This window comes from Saimiri boliviensis, chromosome 17 (genome assembly GCF_048565385.1).
Source record: "Saimiri boliviensis isolate mSaiBol1 chromosome 17, mSaiBol1.pri, whole genome shotgun sequence".
NCBI lineage: Eukaryota > Metazoa > Chordata > Mammalia > Primates > Cebidae > Saimiri > Saimiri boliviensis.
This window is the reverse complement of record NC_133465.1, coordinates 15,579,354-15,596,008: the sequence shown is the minus strand read 5'-3', so window position 1 is coordinate 15,596,008 and position 16,655 is coordinate 15,579,354. Positions and strand designations below refer to the sequence as shown.

Genomic DNA, 16,655 nt, shown 5'->3' with positions numbered 1-16,655 from the left:
AAAAAAAGATTGTGACATTAGCCCCTTTGTTCTGTCATGTGTGGCCCTGTGACCTAATTGCAGGGAAAGTAGCTCCAGAATGGGAAGAGGTATGTCTTGAGAGTGGTTGGTGATTTACTTCCACAATTACGAAATGACGGTAAACACCATTTCGAAGCCAGTTACGGCCACTGCCCCCAATCACACACAAAACACCCCAAACTCCAAACAAACCCAGGCACTTTATGAGAGGATGGGTACTGCCTGCTGCTCTGTTCCCTTCCAGGGAGGTGCTCCACGTGTCCCTTCTCTTCCTCCGGGTCATCAGCGCCTGTGCAGATGGCAAGATCCGAATTTACAATTTCCTCAACGGGAACTGTATGAAGGTGATAAAAGCCAATGGCAGAGGCGATCCTGTGCTGTCCTTCTTTATTCGGGGCAACAGGTGGGTGGTAGGTGTGGAGGTCAGAACTGTGAGTGATTCTGTCTGATTTTTTTCCTCCCCTGGGATACCAGCCCTGGATCTGCTGTCAGCAGGAGAGCGTGGGCAGTGCCTCTCTACAATTTTGGCTGGGCGGAGCGATAGTCTTGTGGTGGGGACTGATAGGGCTTTGCACAAAACTTAGTAATCAGGAAGCAATCATGGTTCATTTTGACTCTTAACTTATCCTGGGTGTTTGTGGGAATTGCAGTGGGTGCACCGTAACGCTTCTGTAAGGACCACAGTTCTATCAACGTGCAGCCCCTGCTTGCTTTGTGATCATGCCTTTGGCTGCCTGAGAGTTCTATCAGCTATCTCTGATGCCTCACTTCTAATGCAAAGGACAAATAAGAGGGTGGGAGGTGGCAGCAGCAGGGGGTACAGTAAAGGAGAGCTGAGCTGGCGAGCTTACAAAACTAGGACCTTGACTGTCTGCATTGTATACAGTACTGAGCTTTTTATATGCATGGATTCAGGTGCTATCATATGAAAATAACCAAATAGAGCTAACCTATGAATTCTACTTCAAGCTCACTTCAGGCATCACTTAATCTCCCTGAACCATTTTGCCTTCCTTTTAGTGAAACTTCATTAGTACTATTTACCATCTTAAAGAGGGCAGCCTGGTAATAAGGCTCAATTAATGAACACTTTTCAGTCAGGCTGCTAAAAAAAAAAAAAAAAAAAAAAAAGCTCAGACCATATTTTATTCACAGCATCCAAAGAAAGGTGATTTCCGTTTGGCTTGAGTAAAAATAAGTCTAAAAGAGATTTCTTATTGCAATGACTCCCCCCATTCCATTCCGGCAGTTCCAGCCAAAACAGTGTCATTGGTAAGGTCTTAATGTTGCAGCCTTTTGGAGCAGAAAGGAGCCTGCGCAGTGTATTTCCATTTCTTGCTTATAGTTATTGGAAGAGCACAGACAGGGGAAATCCACTTGCTTGTGAAACTGCGGGGTCGGGGAGGCAGTGCTGAGGGGGACAGGAAGAAGATAGGGAGGGCAAGTTCTGGAGCTCTTTGTCTATGGAGCATAAAAGTGGGGATTAGAGAAGTTAGAAATCAGCTCGCTCTGTCAAGTACAGATGCTCTGTCTACATCTAGAGTATGTGCAGAGATTCTGGAATGACAGCATGGGGTGTGTGGTGTCTGTGCGGAGGATCTGAGAAGGAGACGAGGTCTCCCCACTAGAGAGCTTCCCTCATTCCCAGCAGCAATAGTAATATTGGGTTTGGAAACTGTGCAAAATTAAACAGCAAAACAATCCAGTGAATTTCAAGACATCTGTGCACAGAGGCACTCACTCCAGGAACAGAAATTCATTTAAAAGCATTTTAACTTGAGGTCGGGCATGGTGGCTCATAATCTGAGCACTTTGAGAGGTCGAGGCAGGTGGGTCGTTGAGTTCTGGATTTCAAGACCAGCCTGGGCCATATGGGGAAACACTGTCTCTACTAAAAACCCCAAATGAGCCGGGCATGGTGGCACGCGTCTGTAGTCCCTGCTACTCAGAAGGCTGAGCCATGAGAATCACTTGAACCCGGGAGGTGGAGGCTGCAGTGAGCCGAGATAATGCCACTGCACTCCAGCCTGGGTGACAGAATGAGACTCTGTCTCAAAATAAATTTTTTTAAAAAGGCATTTTAACTTGAGAAGTGAAATAATCAGAACACACGTGCCCCAGTCATGTTTACTTTTTAAAGAAAAGTGACAAAGCTAACGAATCCTGCTACATGGCCTGATACCTTTCAGCACTCTCCACCCTCCAGCCCCCTACACCACTAGTCTGTTGGGTTGTTGCCTGGACACTGTTCCCTTGGTCTGAAGATCAGGTGGGACAGTAACTGCAGTGCATCGTTCAGTGGCCTCCACGCTCCATTTATGGGCAACCCCGTTTTGGTTCCAGGATGGTGGTCAACACAGAGAGCAACGTTCTCATGTTCCAGTTTGAGCACGTAAAGTGGCAGTATGCCATGGAAAAAATTAAACCAAAGAAGAATAAGGAGAAAGAGGAGGAAAAAGAAGAAAATATCCTCATGGAAATTCTCTCTAAGTCGAATACTCAGATTCACAGCCCGAGAGAGTCTGTATCCAGTAAACAAACTGTGATCCAGGAGCTCCTGCCAAAGAAACCTCCCAAGTGCCGAGTACTCCTGAAGCCGGCCAAGTTATCTTCAGGTAAAAAACCTGAAATACCAGCAAGTTGAGCGATAAGCCACAGCGTAGGTCGGGGTTTGGTGGGGGTGGTGGGAACAGGGGAGGACTGGTTTCTTTGTGGAATGTTTTGGCCAGTGGGTTCCTGAGGATATAAATCCTAACCCTCCAGGAACGTAGGAGCCATTCTCTCTGATCCGCCAAACAATTTATCAGCTGCCTAAAGGGAACTTTCTGATTTGCAAGAGCTAGATTTTCAAACTTAAAAGAATCTTTGCACAGGAGATAAGACTAGTCTTAATACTTGTCACTGAAACATAAAGCAAGCAACCAATATCCCATCCCCCAAATTCAAAACGTATGTTATAAAACTGTTTTGGGCTGGGCGCAGTGGCTCAAGCCTGTAATCCCAGCCCTTTGGGAGGCCAAGGTGGGCAGATCACGAGGTCAGGAGTTCATGACCAGCCTGACCAACACGGTGAAACCCCATCTCTACTAAAAAAATACAAAAATTAGCCGGACGTGGTGCCGCACGCCTGTAATCCCAGCTCCTGGGGAGGCTGAGGCAGGAGAATCGGTTGAACCTGGGAGGCGGAGGTTGCAGTGAGCCGAGAGCACTCCAGCCTGGGTGACAGAGACTCTGTCTCAAAAAATAAATAAGTAAATAAAACTGTTTCTTCAAGACAGAGACAAAAGTTGCTGTAAACAGAAAAAGGATCCATGCAGAATGTATTGTTTTTAGACCCAAGAGATCATGTTTGTAGCTGGAAAATCTTACGTATAAAGCAGGTGTGTGCGTGTGTTTGTGTGTGTGTGGCTGTCAGTGGGGGTGTAGGCATGGCCAATGCCATTTATAAGACATCCAAAGACTAATCATCGGTGGGTTAGGGTGGCAAGACTCCTTCCTTTTACCAGCCCTATATAGGGGGAGTCAGGATGAGATCTAGACCTGAGACTTGTCAACCTAAAATAATCGAAAGATTCGGGATCTAGCTAAAAGAGTTTACCCAAGTGCAAAGTTTGAGGGCAGCATCCAGGGGCACAGGGACACCAAACACTACTGTGACCAGTGCTCCTGGGGTGGGGAAAAAGGAAGATCCTTTACATAGACAGAAACAGAGGTGCTGAACAGAATTCAATTTTCCACACAAAGCCTAACATACAGATGTAAGACTAGATTGGTTACTATTGATTACACTCTAATGTGTTGCTTAACATTCTGCTGTAAAGAGGTGACGATCACAAGGGTGTCTGTCTCCACGTCATAGTCTCAGTTTCAGTGAAGACAAGGGAGTCTGCTTAATGGAAAAGACCTCAACACAAAGGTCAGGGAGCATTGATCACACACCAGAGCAGGAAAGCAGCTGTGCTATGTGACTCAGTTTCCAGGGCTTCACTTTTCCCCGTCACGCAGTCAATTTAGAACGTCGTTACACTCCCTTTACTTTTCACGGACTGCAGGTAACTATTTGGTTTCACATGACAACAAACAAATACGGTGTTTTGGTAGAAAAATACAGTTAGATGGAAGGAATAAGTTCCAGTGTTTGGTTGCACAGTAGGGTGACAACAGTTAACAATAAGGTGTTGTGTCTTTCAAAATAGCTAGAGGAGAAGATCTGGAATGTTCCTAACACAAAGAGATGATAGATGTTTAAAATGATGGATATCCTAATTATCTTGATCTAATCATTACACATTGCATGCATGTATCAAAATATCACATGTACTCCATAATTATGTATCTATAAAAAACAAGATAGTGATATTTTGTATAAAAATCAGTCCAATGATCAGCCCCCATTATTACTGATTATATTATTTTATGCCCTAATTGAAGTGTATAATGACTACGTTTTCTTTCTCAATCCCAATTTAGCAGTGTTAACAGAGGTACCTCAAAGTCAAGGAAAGTCAAAATTACCCCGGAGAGACGGTAAGAGGAGAGTTTATTCAGTTCATAAGGGAACAAATGGCATGGATGGTGGGCAGGAGCATTTGGAGGCAAAATCCATGGCAGGAGATAAGATGAACAGTGATACTTAATTCTAAATTAGTGGCAAGATCCATACTCTCTCTGTGTCTCTCTCTAGTTTCGTATTGTTTTCCAGGTTGCAGTGAGCCAAGATTGTGCCACTGCACTTCAGAAAAACAAAAAACAAAAAACGATCCACAATACTCTATCATTTGAAAAAAGACAAATTAATAAACAATGAACTCATCACAATCCCTTTTTGTATAAAAGGAGAAAAATTCTCTTTTTGAGTTTGGAAGGAGAATAGGGAAGATTTGGATATCTTGATTTCACTCAGTTTTTTTATTTTTGTGGGTTTTTTTTGAGATGGAGTCTTGCTCTGTTGCCCAGGTTGGAGTACAGTGTCGCAATCTTGGCTCACAGCAACCTCCGCCTCCGGAGTTCAAGAGATTCTCCTGCCTCAGCCTCCCGAGTAGCTGGGACTACAGGTGCCCATCACCATGCTCAGCTAATTTTTGTATTTTTAGTAGAGATGGGGTTTCAGCATGTTGGCCAGGCTGATCTTGAACTCCTTACATCAGGTGATCTGCCCACCTCGGCCTCCCACAGTGCTGGGATTACAGGCATGAGTTACTGTGCTCAGCCACTCAGTTATATATGTCCTAATACAACATTGTTTAATTAAGAAAATAAAGATTGGCTGGGCGCGGTGGCTCAAGCCTGTAATCCCAGCACTTTGGGAGGCCGAGGCGGATGGATCACGAGGTCAAGAGATCGAGACCATCCTGGTCAACAAGGTGAAACCCCGTCTCTACTGAAAATACAAAAAATTAGCTGGGCATGGTGGCGCGTGCCTGTGATCCCAGCTACTCAGGAGGCTGAGGCAGGAGAATTGCCTGAACCCAGGAGGCGGAGGTTGCGGTGAGCCGAGATCGCACCATTGCACTCCAGCCTGGGTAACGAGCAAAACTCCACCTCAATAAATAAATAAATAAATAAATAAGAAAGTAAAGATCGGGGAAAATGTGATGTTTCATTCCCTCCTAGTGTGTCCATGCACAAACATCTTGGGATAAAATCTCTTTGGCCAAGGGAAATTACATGCTTCACACACTGTTATATTTTATCTTCTGGTATAGCCTGGGGTACGGATTTTATTTGTTAGGTTAGACTAGGCAAACAACTTCTACTTTTCATGACTCAGTTATTCCTTTTTTAAAATGAGGACAATGCTTTTGGTGTTTCTGTGAGGTATTGTAGGGATTGAAATGCTCAAATGAGAAAGGCATAATAGATTTGCTCGCCTGTGAAGATATCTTTGTTAACTTAATGGTCTTCATACCTCTGAGTTCTTGATCGAAACCAACATGGCAGGAGGAGTCTCTGACTCAGGTCAGTAGCTCTTGGACCTGTTACTAATCATTCATTTTGGGAACTCCTCTTTAGGAACTGCCTTTTAGTCATGTTGTGATTATTTGCATTACCCCGGGGTGACATGTTAGCTGAAGACAGGTTTAATTTTGAGCAACATTCAAGATTATTTGGAATCAAATTCGATTAATAAGATAAAGTTCAAATTTTGTGATATAATTATTGTTGAAAAATATAGGTATGCTACTATAAATTTATAAGATCTGCTTTGTGTGAATCCTAGATGGGACATGAAGGTCATTCCCAATTTCACATTTTCAAAAATATGTGGAGCATTGAAATCACACCTGTTGCCTTCAAAATATGCACACCTAGAGGATAATATACACTTTACTCAATACTAGCATTTTATTAAAAACTTGTTTTAGGCAAGGTGCTGTGGCTCATACCTATAATCCCAGCACTTTGGGAGGCCGAGGCAGGTGGATCACCTGAGGTTGGAATTTGGAGACCAGCCTGACCAACATGGAGAAACCTCACCTCCACTAAAAATACAAAATTAGCCTGGCATAGTGGCGCATGCCTGTAATCCCAGCTACTCGGGAAGCTGAGGCAGGAGAGTCACTTGAATTTGGGAGGTGGAGATTGCGGTGAGCTAAGATTGCACCATTGCATTCCAGGCTGGGAAACGAGCAAAACTCCGTGTCAAAAACAAAACAAAATAACAACAGCAAAACCTTGTTTTATTAAATCATTTCTAGTATCTTCTTTTTTTTTTGATGGAGTCTTGCTCCACCACTCAGGCTAGAGTTCAGAGGCTGAATCTTGGCATACCGCAACCTCTGCTTCCTGGGTTCAAGCAATTCTCCTGCCTCAGCCTCCTGAGTAGCTGGGATTACAGGTACCTGCCATCATGCCTGGTGAAATTTTGTATTTTTGGTAGAGATGTGGTTTTGCCATCTTGGCCACGCTGGTCTTGAACTCCTGACCTCAGGTGATCCACCTGCCTCAGCCTCTTAAAGCACTGAGATTAAAGGCATGAGGCAGCACACCTGGCTTGGCATCCTCATTTCTAATACCACTGAGGATGCTTGCCTATACAATGGCATACCTGTTGGGCAACAAAGACCTCAATGTGCTTCAAAGTTAGAATGCCTAAGTACTTAATGCATACAGCTTAGTATTTTTCACAGAATGCCAATTTGTTTTTATTCTCCTTTTTTGAAAAAGCGGATGATGTGGAAAAAGGACAAAAACAAGGAGAATTGGAAACTCCAGAGGAATTGATCAATCACCCAAAGAGAAAGTCTTGGAAAATCCCTATGACACCTGATCGATTCCTCCTGACTGTCAGCGCCCTGCAGCAAGCCCATAATTCTGGGGAATTTGCCTATCCCTGTAGGCCCCAAACAGAAATCATTGATGCCTGGGGACCTTCAATTACATACCCAAGGAAGGTCTTGAATCTCAAAGGAGAATCCATCCAACATGCAGTTAATCGGTTGAGATTCAGCAATCCTCCCATAGATGTGAAACAAACCAGCATTCCCCTTGAAATCCAGAAACTGCAGCCCAACTTGAAGAACTCTTTGCACAGTCCCAGAGTCCAGTCCACCATACCCCAGCCCATGATTATCCGCTCCAGGTTCTCTGGCAGCTTAAAGGGTGGAGACCAAGTGACCAGTTCAATTGAAAGGGCAGTGTGCAGTACGGGTCCCCTGACCAGTATGCAGGTCATTAAACCAAACCGCATGCTAGCTCCACGAATGGGCACAGCCACCCTGTCTCTTAAGAAAGATCAGCCTCGAATCTACACAGCCCTTGATCCCCTTAGAGTGAACACTGAGTTCGTGCTGTTAACTGTGAAGGAGGAGAAAGAATACCAGGAAGCCAAGATGAAGGAATATCAGGCCAGGGAGTCCACTGGAGTGGTTGATCCAGAAAAAGCTCGCAAAGCCGCGTGGATCAGAAAAATCAAAGGCCTGCCTATTGATAGTTTCATGAAGCAAGGGAAAACAGTGGCCCCTGAACTTGGACAAAATGTTTTTATCTAAACCAGCCTTGGGAAATTACAATGTCTTACAATAAACAGAAAGCCAGGTGGATGATGCTGTTTGGCCTTTTTTTTTTTTTTTTTGACTGTTTCTTCTTGGTATTTAACATGGGAACTCTTAATTCTCTTAATTGTCTTCCTCTAAGCCAAATATCTGATATCGTCAAAATAAGAAAACAGAAAGAGGCTGGGAGGCTTCTCTAGTCCCACTGAAAACAATTTAGTGAGCATTAGGAAAACTCAGTTTCATTGATGGGGGATGAAGAGATGATCATTGGAAATTAGATACTATTCAGTACTACCAATTTAGTGCTATTAGTTTTTCCAGCAAATGAAGTCATGGGATTATATCAGGGTAACAAATTGTGGAGTTTTCTGGTATTTTTACATAGAAGCCTGATGAAACCCACTGAGTGAAGAATTTGAAAGGGGAAGCACTCAATGGGATTGACCTGGTTGCATTTGATGACGTTGGGCTTTTCCTTCTCAGGGCTAACTCCTAAGGAAGAGAATTAGCATATTTATCCTCTGTACAAAGAGGACCAGTTACATCAAGTGCACTGAGGTTTCTGCTTAAACCTTTGGACTGCGGTGTCAGGGACTAGGTAATTTAGAAGAGTGCAGCCTGCTACAAAAGCTATGGCCCACTGGAAAGTTCAAGCCTTGGCTAGGCATGGTGGCTTACACCTGTAATCCCAGCACTTTAGGAGACCGAGGTGGGTGGATCACCTGAGGTCAGGAGTTTGAGACCAGCCTGAGCATCATGGTGGAACCTCGTTTCCACTAAAAATACAAAATTAGCTAGACCTAGTGGCGCGTGCCTGTAATCTAAGCTACTCAGGAGGCTGAGGCAGGAGAATTGCCTGAACCCAGGAGGCGGAGGTTGCGGTGAGCCGAGATCGCGCCACTGCACTCCAGCCTGGGTAACAAGAGCGAAACTCCGTCTCAAAAAAAAAAAAAAAAAAAAAAAGGTAAGTGAGATTCTCAAAGTGGGAGTAAGAGGGGAGACCCCCTCACCTCCTTCTATTTCACCTCCTCCCTTCCCTGCTTCCAAATGGGAAGGAGAGTGAAGAAAAGAAAAAATAAAATACCTAAGAGGGAGGAAAAGAACTCCCTTTTTCATTCCCAACATCTCTGTGATCTGTTCACATACATTCGCAGCTTTCTCAAGGTTATCTGTGCCCACTGGAGCCAGGCACTGGGTCACACCCCCACATCTCCACGGACCCGGCTCCCTCCTGCAAACACCTCTGCCAATCAACAGCTTGTTGGCTTTGTCTTGTCTCTGTAAGCCCCCGTCCCCGTGCCGGTCCCCGCTCACCCTGCATATGAATTGGCCAATCAATGAAGCCAAAAGATTGTAAGGTCAGACGTCCAGCAAATGGACAAGGACATAGTTCCACATCAGTTTCCTCTTTAGCGTTGTAAGGCTATAAATGGGGAGAGAAGCTGCAGCTCCAGGAGCTCGGTGAATGAGGCTGTAGCCCCCTGCAGCTCCCGGCTGAATAAAAAGCCACTGCCTTCCTGGGTTTGGTGTTCAAAAGGTTTGTTCCTGGCTGCTCCCGCTTCAGTTTTATAGTGCATCTGACCAGAAAGGGACCCCTTGGGTAACTGCAGACCCACTCTCACCAGTGTATTAAAAATCACCTGCATGTCTGAGAGGCTGGCTGTCCTTTCCCTGCTGCACAGGAAGATGTGGGCTTTCCTCCTTCAGATGCCTGAAGGCAGTGCTTTGGCCTGAGTGGTTTGTGGCCTCCCTCCAGCCCCAGGCCCCTCCCTGGGTCTGGGCTCCCTGGTGGGCACTGCAACCTCCCTGGACATTTCCTCCTGCACTAGCACCACTAAAAGGTATAGACCTGAGTGCTGTTGTACTCTGGCTTAGTGTGTATCCTTTTCATTGTGTAAAATGGGGGTTCTTTTCATAATTCAAATGGCTGTTTTGTTTACTATGTCCTTGAAAAGAAACATTGTGACAAAAACTTTCCAATGACTGTGCTGTAGTTGGACATTTTATTACCAACATCTTTACACCTTCCTTTTCCCTCTGGTTTTCCGGAGCTGTTTGACTCCTTCTCTCCTGATAACTTGCAGTCTTTCCTATGTCATAAGAAGGATACATTTTCTTCTGAAAACCGGCAGGGTCTCCCTTCCTAACACAATCAGCCGAAGAGAGGGTGGTAGGAGGGAGAAGAGCAGCCAGGGCAGACCAGCCTGTGTGGGGGCGTCCCTGGTCCGAGTCAGTGGCCAGAGCTGCCACCGGGCTTTGTGCCCAGCCTTGCCAGGGTGTCAGGAAGGCCATGCACTTACACTTGATCCCTTTCCGTGACTGGCCTGCTGCTGGTTGACCTCATTCCTCCTTTTTTGGGCATCCAGGATTCAGGACAGCCATTCCTTTATTCCTTGACGTGAAGGAATCCTTGCCAGGTTTGGATTGCAAGACCCAGGCTGTGGTATAGCAATGTGTGTTTTGTAGCAAGCTCTCTACGTGATTGGAGAGTTGCAAATGGAAAGACATACTATAATCAGTGGAGAGAAAATGTGCCCAGCTATTCTAGTGCACGGTTCCGTGACAGATCACAAGGCCGGGGCGGACCTCTATGATGTCCTCTCCCAGTGGCCTCCATACTTCCCCTGCCCTCAGCGGGTCACAGTTCTCCTGCTTGGCCTCATGTTTGACTCTGAAGCCTCTTGAGTTCTGAATAGTTCTGCCCCCTCTTTTTTCAGATGCCTCTGTGGCAAACCTTTGTGGCAAGTTATTTGACTTTCTTTACATAGAAACACCAAGAACAGCCAGGCGCAGTGGCTCACGCCTGTAATCCCAGCACTTTGGGAAGCCGAGGCGGGTGGATCACGAGGTCAAGAGATCGAGACCATCCTGGTCATCCTGGTGAAACCCCGTCTCTACTAAAAATACAAAAAGTTAGCTGGGCATGGTGGCGCACGCCTGTAATCCCAGCTACTCAGGAGGCTGAGGCAGGAGAATTGCCTGAACCCAGGAGGCGGAGGTTGCAGTGAGCCAAGATCACGCCATTGCACTCCAGCCTGGGTAACAAGAGCGAAACTCCGTCTCAAAAAAAAAAACAAAAAAAAACAAAAAACAAAACAAAACAAAACAAAACAAAAAAAACACCAAGAACACCAGAGAGTGCCCCGGGTTTCAGACTTAGTCCAGTCTCTTCACATTAAATAGAACCATTGTTGTGTTCCCCTGGGGGAAGCTTCACTCTGCCTGGGCTAAGACTTTCCAGCCAGCAAAGCTCCATTTCTCCAGGACAGGAACAGAAAGCTTTGTGACTGAGAAATGAGGTGCAATACTGAACACTGTCCGCTTTCACACCTTGACTCTCAGACCTGTACCTTCTGGCTGTGAGGGAGTCAGCACCATCTGCTGGTTTCCAACAGAAAGGATAAAATTCAGCATAACTGAGTGATCGTAAGCCCAGTGGCTTCCAGGCGGTGGGTGATGTAGTGAAAACAGTTAGTTCCTTGGTCTGGGGTTACTGCTGCATGTCCCTTGCTGTGAATGAAGTGACCTGGTCCAAAGCAACGCCATGTGGGCTGCTGTCACGGTGACAGGAAGGACAGGCAAGGCAAGTCTATATCCAGGTAGGGGCTCCGTGCAGTGAAGGCTGATCTCAGCCCCCTCCACAGTGTGGCATCCTACCCACAGGCAGCCAGCCAGTCCTCCTGGGAGATAGTGCCAGCCCAGGGATCAACAGCAAATCTCTCATCAGCAGATGGGGTGCTTGGCAGTGGTGTTGGCCTGGTCAGCCTTGGTCAAGCCACGTGCCGCATGCTGAGCCTGTCATGTCCCAAGCCTGCCTGATGGCCACTTGTCCCCATCCTAATGTGGTGGCCAGGGAAAGGAGCTGACTCCATCCACCTGGCATGCCATTTTGCCCACCTTTGATCAAGAGCATCCTCTGTAGGGAATCTCTTTGGTGGGAACAATGGAAATGTGGATGAAACCACCTTCCCAGTCCGAGCCGCTGAGGCACCCCCACCCTCTGGGAAGCCCGGCTGGAAGGCGCTTGGCAGTGGTACCTCCTGTGGCTGTGGCAGTGGCTAGGCTTCAGGACAAGACTTTCAGGAGGGGAATGTTGTAGCAGGCAGGGCCTGGAAGCTTCCAATTGGCATGTTGGCATTGCAGACCAGGGCGCTTGGTTGGCTGCTGGGCCAGGCTCCAGAGTGCTGACTGCCCGCACTGCAGTGATGAAGTCAGGAAGAGGCAGCAGTGTTCACAGCTGCTGACCCCTGTGCCAGCCACCATATCATCACTGCACAGCTCAGCATCTCTGGACCGGCTTGCCCAGGTTCTGTGATGTGAATCCTCGCAGCACCCAGGGTTCACAGTGCCCTAGTCTCCTTCGTGGTCACCTGGGGACCCACTGTGCCCCTCTCCACCTAGGACTTGTGTTGAAGCCAGGTCCCTCTGGGCCTGGGACTTGAGCCATGGGGAAGGGGTTCTGACCCACAGGTGGGGTCAGAGGTCCCAGGGCATGCTGCTGGCTGGCAGGGGCTGCGGGAACCCCATGCTCAGCCTTCCTCCAGAGGCCCTGATGGGGCCAAATTCCCCATCGAGTTGTTTTTCCCAAGGCCCAGAAGCCAAAAACATAAAATAAAAATAAAAGGTCAGTAGAAAACAAGGTCCAGCAGCCATCTGGGTCTTCGAGGCAGAAGAGCAGAGGGCCCCTGGGCTCCTTCGACGCCATGTTGTTCTTCTACCGAAGGGAGTCGCATGCAGGGGAAACCTTGTTGCTGAGGTTTCTCTTGAAGTGCCTCTTCTCTGTCATAAGCTCAGGCAGGATCTAGTGTCAGGGTCCCACTGGGCTTGCTGGGCGGGGTCCGTCTTGTAGTCCAGGGCTGTTCACAGAAGATGTAGAACTGACAGAGTCCCAGGAGCCGTGTTCAAAATGGCAGCGCAGGAAACTCGGGTCCCTGAGGGGAGGGTCTATGTGGAGCAGTGGCATGGAGTTCCTGAATGAGCATTTCCATGGAATGCTAAGCCTGACCTGACCAGGGGAAAGGCAGCCCTCATCATCTTGAGCCTCTGTATCCCCCAGAGGGTGACATATGGCCCTGGGTCGTGGAGAAGCCTCTGCAGAGTCCCTGGAGCCATGTTCGAAATGGCAGTGCAGTAAAGGGAGGCCCTTGATGGGCAGGTCTCCATGGGTTGGTGGCACAGAGCTCCTGGAAGAGCTACTGGATGAGTATTTGTCTCAAATGCAAATCCTGACCTCTCCAGGGGACAGGCGGCCCTGATCTCGAGCCTCTGGGCCCCCCACAGGGCAGTGTGTGGCCTTGGATGAGTATTTGTGTAAAACCCAAAGCCTGACCTCTCCAGGGGACAGGCGGCCCTCATCTCGATCTTCTGGGCCCCCCACAGGGCAGCGTGTGGTCGTGGAAAAGTATTTGTGTGAAACGCCGAGCCTGACCTCTCCAGGGGACAGGCGGCCCTTGTCTAGAGCCAATGAGCCCCCCACAGGGCGGCGTGTGGCCTTGGATGGGTATTTGTGTAAAACGCCGAGCCTGACCTCGCCAGGGGACAGGCGGCCCTCATCTAGAGCCAATGGGCCCCCCACAGGGTGGCGTGTGGCCTTGGATGGGTATTTGTGTGAAACGCCGAGCCTGACCTCGCCAGGGGACAGGCGGCCCTCATCTAGAGCCAATGGGCCCCCCACAGGGTGGCGTGTGGCCTTGGATGGGTATTTGTGTGAAACGCCGAGCCTGACCTCTCCAGGGGACAGGCGGCCCTCATCTAGAGCCAGTGGGCCCCTCACAGGGCGGTGTGTGGTCGTGGAAAGGTATTTGTGTGAAACGCCAAGCCTGACCTCTCCAGGGGACAGGCGGCCCTCCTCTTGATCCTCTGTGACCTCCAGAGGGCGGCGTGTGGCCTTGGATGAGTATTTGTCTGAAACGCCACGCCTGACCTTGCCGAGGGACAGATGGTCCTTATCTTCAGTCTCTGGGCTGCCTCTGGGTTGTTGGTGAGCCCTCTCATGCTGGTGGGCCTCCATCTGGGCCTTAGGGACAGCTCTGTCAGGCCAGGCTGTCGGAGGACAAGGCCTTTGTCGTAGGGGGTCTGATGGCATGAGTTCCTGGGGCTGAGCTGGTGAGGTGGGGAGAGTCTGTCTGTCCTCCTCACAGCACGGCCTGATGCCAGGGGACACCCCCGAGGACCCTTCCTTGAGCTTGGCTGAAAAAAAAAAAACAGACGTGGCGAGCATCTTCACAGAACCCATCTGTTCTCTTCAGGGCTACACCCCACAAGCCTGGGTCTCTGGAATCCTCAGTGTCCATGTGTGGCCTCCTGGTCTGACACCGAGGATGCCCCTGCAGGCAGCTGATTTCAGGGCGAGGGCTGTGTGCAGTCTGCGGTGGAAGACCTTTCGAGGAACCTCAGGTCGCTCCTGGAATGGCCCCAGTGTTTTGGGTGGCTCAGGGCTTCCTGCCTCCCACCCTCACCTCAGGGTTGCTCAGCACCCTCGATTTAGAACACAGGTGGAAGGGACCTGCACCGTCACCCAGCCTTCTTGCCACCTCAGATGGGGCCTGTCTGCACAGAGCATGAGAAGGCCCCAGGCACGGGCTCCCCTCTGCCCTCCAGGCCCTCCACGCCATGCTGGGGCTGGACCCATCCCACGCCCGGCTGAACTCTTGGTTCTGGCTCTGGGTCAGGGCTTCCCCACAATGCCCTCTGCCTAAATCCTCTCTGGGTCAGGAACACTGATTCTCTTGCCTCTTGTCTTGTTATCTTGACATCCTTGGAGGGACACCCAAGAATGGGGGGTCTCTGCTGCGTGGAGGTAGGGGTGGGGCTTCCACAGCTGGGTCTGACTGCCCCAGTGTCCCTCAGGGCCCTTCGAGGGGGAGAGGGGAGCAACGTGGAAAGTGTGGGAGGGGTGTTGGGGGGTCCTGCCCACAGCCCCTGCCTGCCGGCACAGCATGTCCAGCACACGTGCGCTCAGCACCTGCCCTGAGGACCAGCAGACCCATGTGACTTTCTTAGAGTAGAGGAGGAAGAACAGGTGCAGGAGGAAGTCCAGGTAGGAGGGCTGGTGGGGCCAGGGCACTCCCCACCATTGACTGCCCAGAGGGTGACTCAAGAGGGGATCTGGTGCTGGAGCCCACCTGGGGGTGGCAGGTTCCAGTGTGTCCCTGTGAGTTCCTTCATGGAGGCTCGAAGGTTCCTGAGGGCGGCATTGCCCTCCAGAGCCCAGCTCTGAGAGAGCCGCTCCCGAAACTCCAGGATGGTGTCCCAGGAAAGCTTCATGAGGCGCTCTAGGGACAGGGTGGGCATCAGGCCAAGAGGGTTCCCTGGGAGGGGTCGGTGCCCACACCCTGTTTCCACCAGGCCCACCTCCCATTGGGTAGTGCCGGGTCCTTTTTGGCCACCCGGGGTTGAGCTGTGCACAGGAGGCCACAGCTGGGGAAGGCCGTGCAGGGAAGTGCACCGCACTCCTGACTTCCGTCTGGGTCACGTTGGGGCACAGTGTCATCAGGCCTTGCCTAGCCCACCAGGCCAGACCCCCGACCCGATGGAGCGGGCAGTGTAAGGACAGTTCCCTCAGGCCAGCCGGGGTCTGTCCCGCGTGTTCCCCCAGGCACCCTTGGGCACACGCGACTTACTCCTGTGCATTTTGAATGATGCATGCGCCATGGCCGTCAGTACCCGCTCGCCCTCCAAGATGAGCACATCCCACAGCCGCAGTGTGAGTCCGAAGGATTTCTGTAAGGACGGCAGGTGTGGGAGGGCTTGGGCTTTCCAGGCGGGGGTCGGGGGCCTGAGCAGTGCCCATCGGGGTTTCAGTCCCCTGGAGTGGTGGGGACCCTTGTTCATGGGATGAGACCCCCCATGAGGTTGGGTCAGACAAAGTCCTGCAGCTCCTCCTGGGGGACTCATCAGTGCTGTGGCTTCTGGAAGGAGGGGCTTCCTGAGGACTTGGGGCTTCCTTGTCAATTTGGGTCCTAATCCAGTCTGCCCACAAGGCTGGGCCTGAGCCCTGGTCTCTGCTGTCAGATGCCCCCTCTCAGGCAGGGCCTGGCTTGTGTGCCCTGCAGGGACCTGCCTGTGCCTTCTGTGGGCTGGGGTTGAGCCGGGTCCTCCTGGGGAAGCCGGACCCCTAGGCTGAGGGAGCCGGACACTGCAGGGCAGGAGGGTCCCTGGGCTGGGGTCTCCCTGTGCCTCCTTACCCTGTCAACGAAACACTGGAGTAGCCTTGTCAGCATGGAACCCTCAATGCACAGCCCTTCCTTGCCCTGAAGAAAGGAGCAGAGGTGCTCAGGGTTCCCTGGGTTGCCCTGAAATCCTCCCACTTGCAGGCCCCTCTGCAGACCCTTCCCCAAGGGACAGAACCCAGGGCGGTGGCCAGGGCTCCAACACCTGCCCCATGTACGGATGCCCAGTGGACACACTTCCCTCAGCCCTGCTCAGCTGTGGCTTGGCCCTGGCCCCAGTGCCTCTACTCCACCAGGGCAGAAAAAGGAAAGCCAACTCCAAACCCATGGAGAATGCCCATCCCAGGTCGGGCCGTGGCTGGGACTTGGCCTCTTGCCAGCCCGATGAGGAGCTCGGGCCTCCCCTGGCCCAGGGACCCAGGGCTTCTGGGGAGGAGCCGAGGGCGTCATCCACTCACCAGGTGTC

General features: G+C 50.2%; 1 protein-coding gene across 5 annotated transcripts in view; it reads left to right on the top strand.

Moving 5' to 3' along the window:
• The window catches only part of FBXW10B (F-box and WD repeat domain containing 10B), a 90,331-nt gene extending 82,268 nt beyond the window's left edge, over window positions 1-8,063 (top strand). For 4 of the 5 annotated variants that reach the window (XM_074388202.1, XM_010339878.3, XM_039476067.2 and 1 more), the window contains 4 exons: window positions 266-424; window positions 2,365-2,636; window positions 4,492-4,548; window positions 7,189-8,063. In XM_074388202.1, coding sequence (XP_074244303.1) covers window positions 266-424; window positions 2,365-2,636; window positions 4,492-4,548; window positions 7,189-8,012 — 1,312 coding nt within the window. In that variant the 3' untranslated portion in view covers window positions 8,013-8,063. The remainder of the gene's footprint in view (window positions 1-265; window positions 425-2,364; window positions 2,637-4,491; window positions 4,549-7,188) is intronic. The other variant, XM_003929266.4, reaches the window with a different exon arrangement.
• The last annotated feature ends 8,592 nt before the right edge of the window (window positions 8,064-16,655 follow it).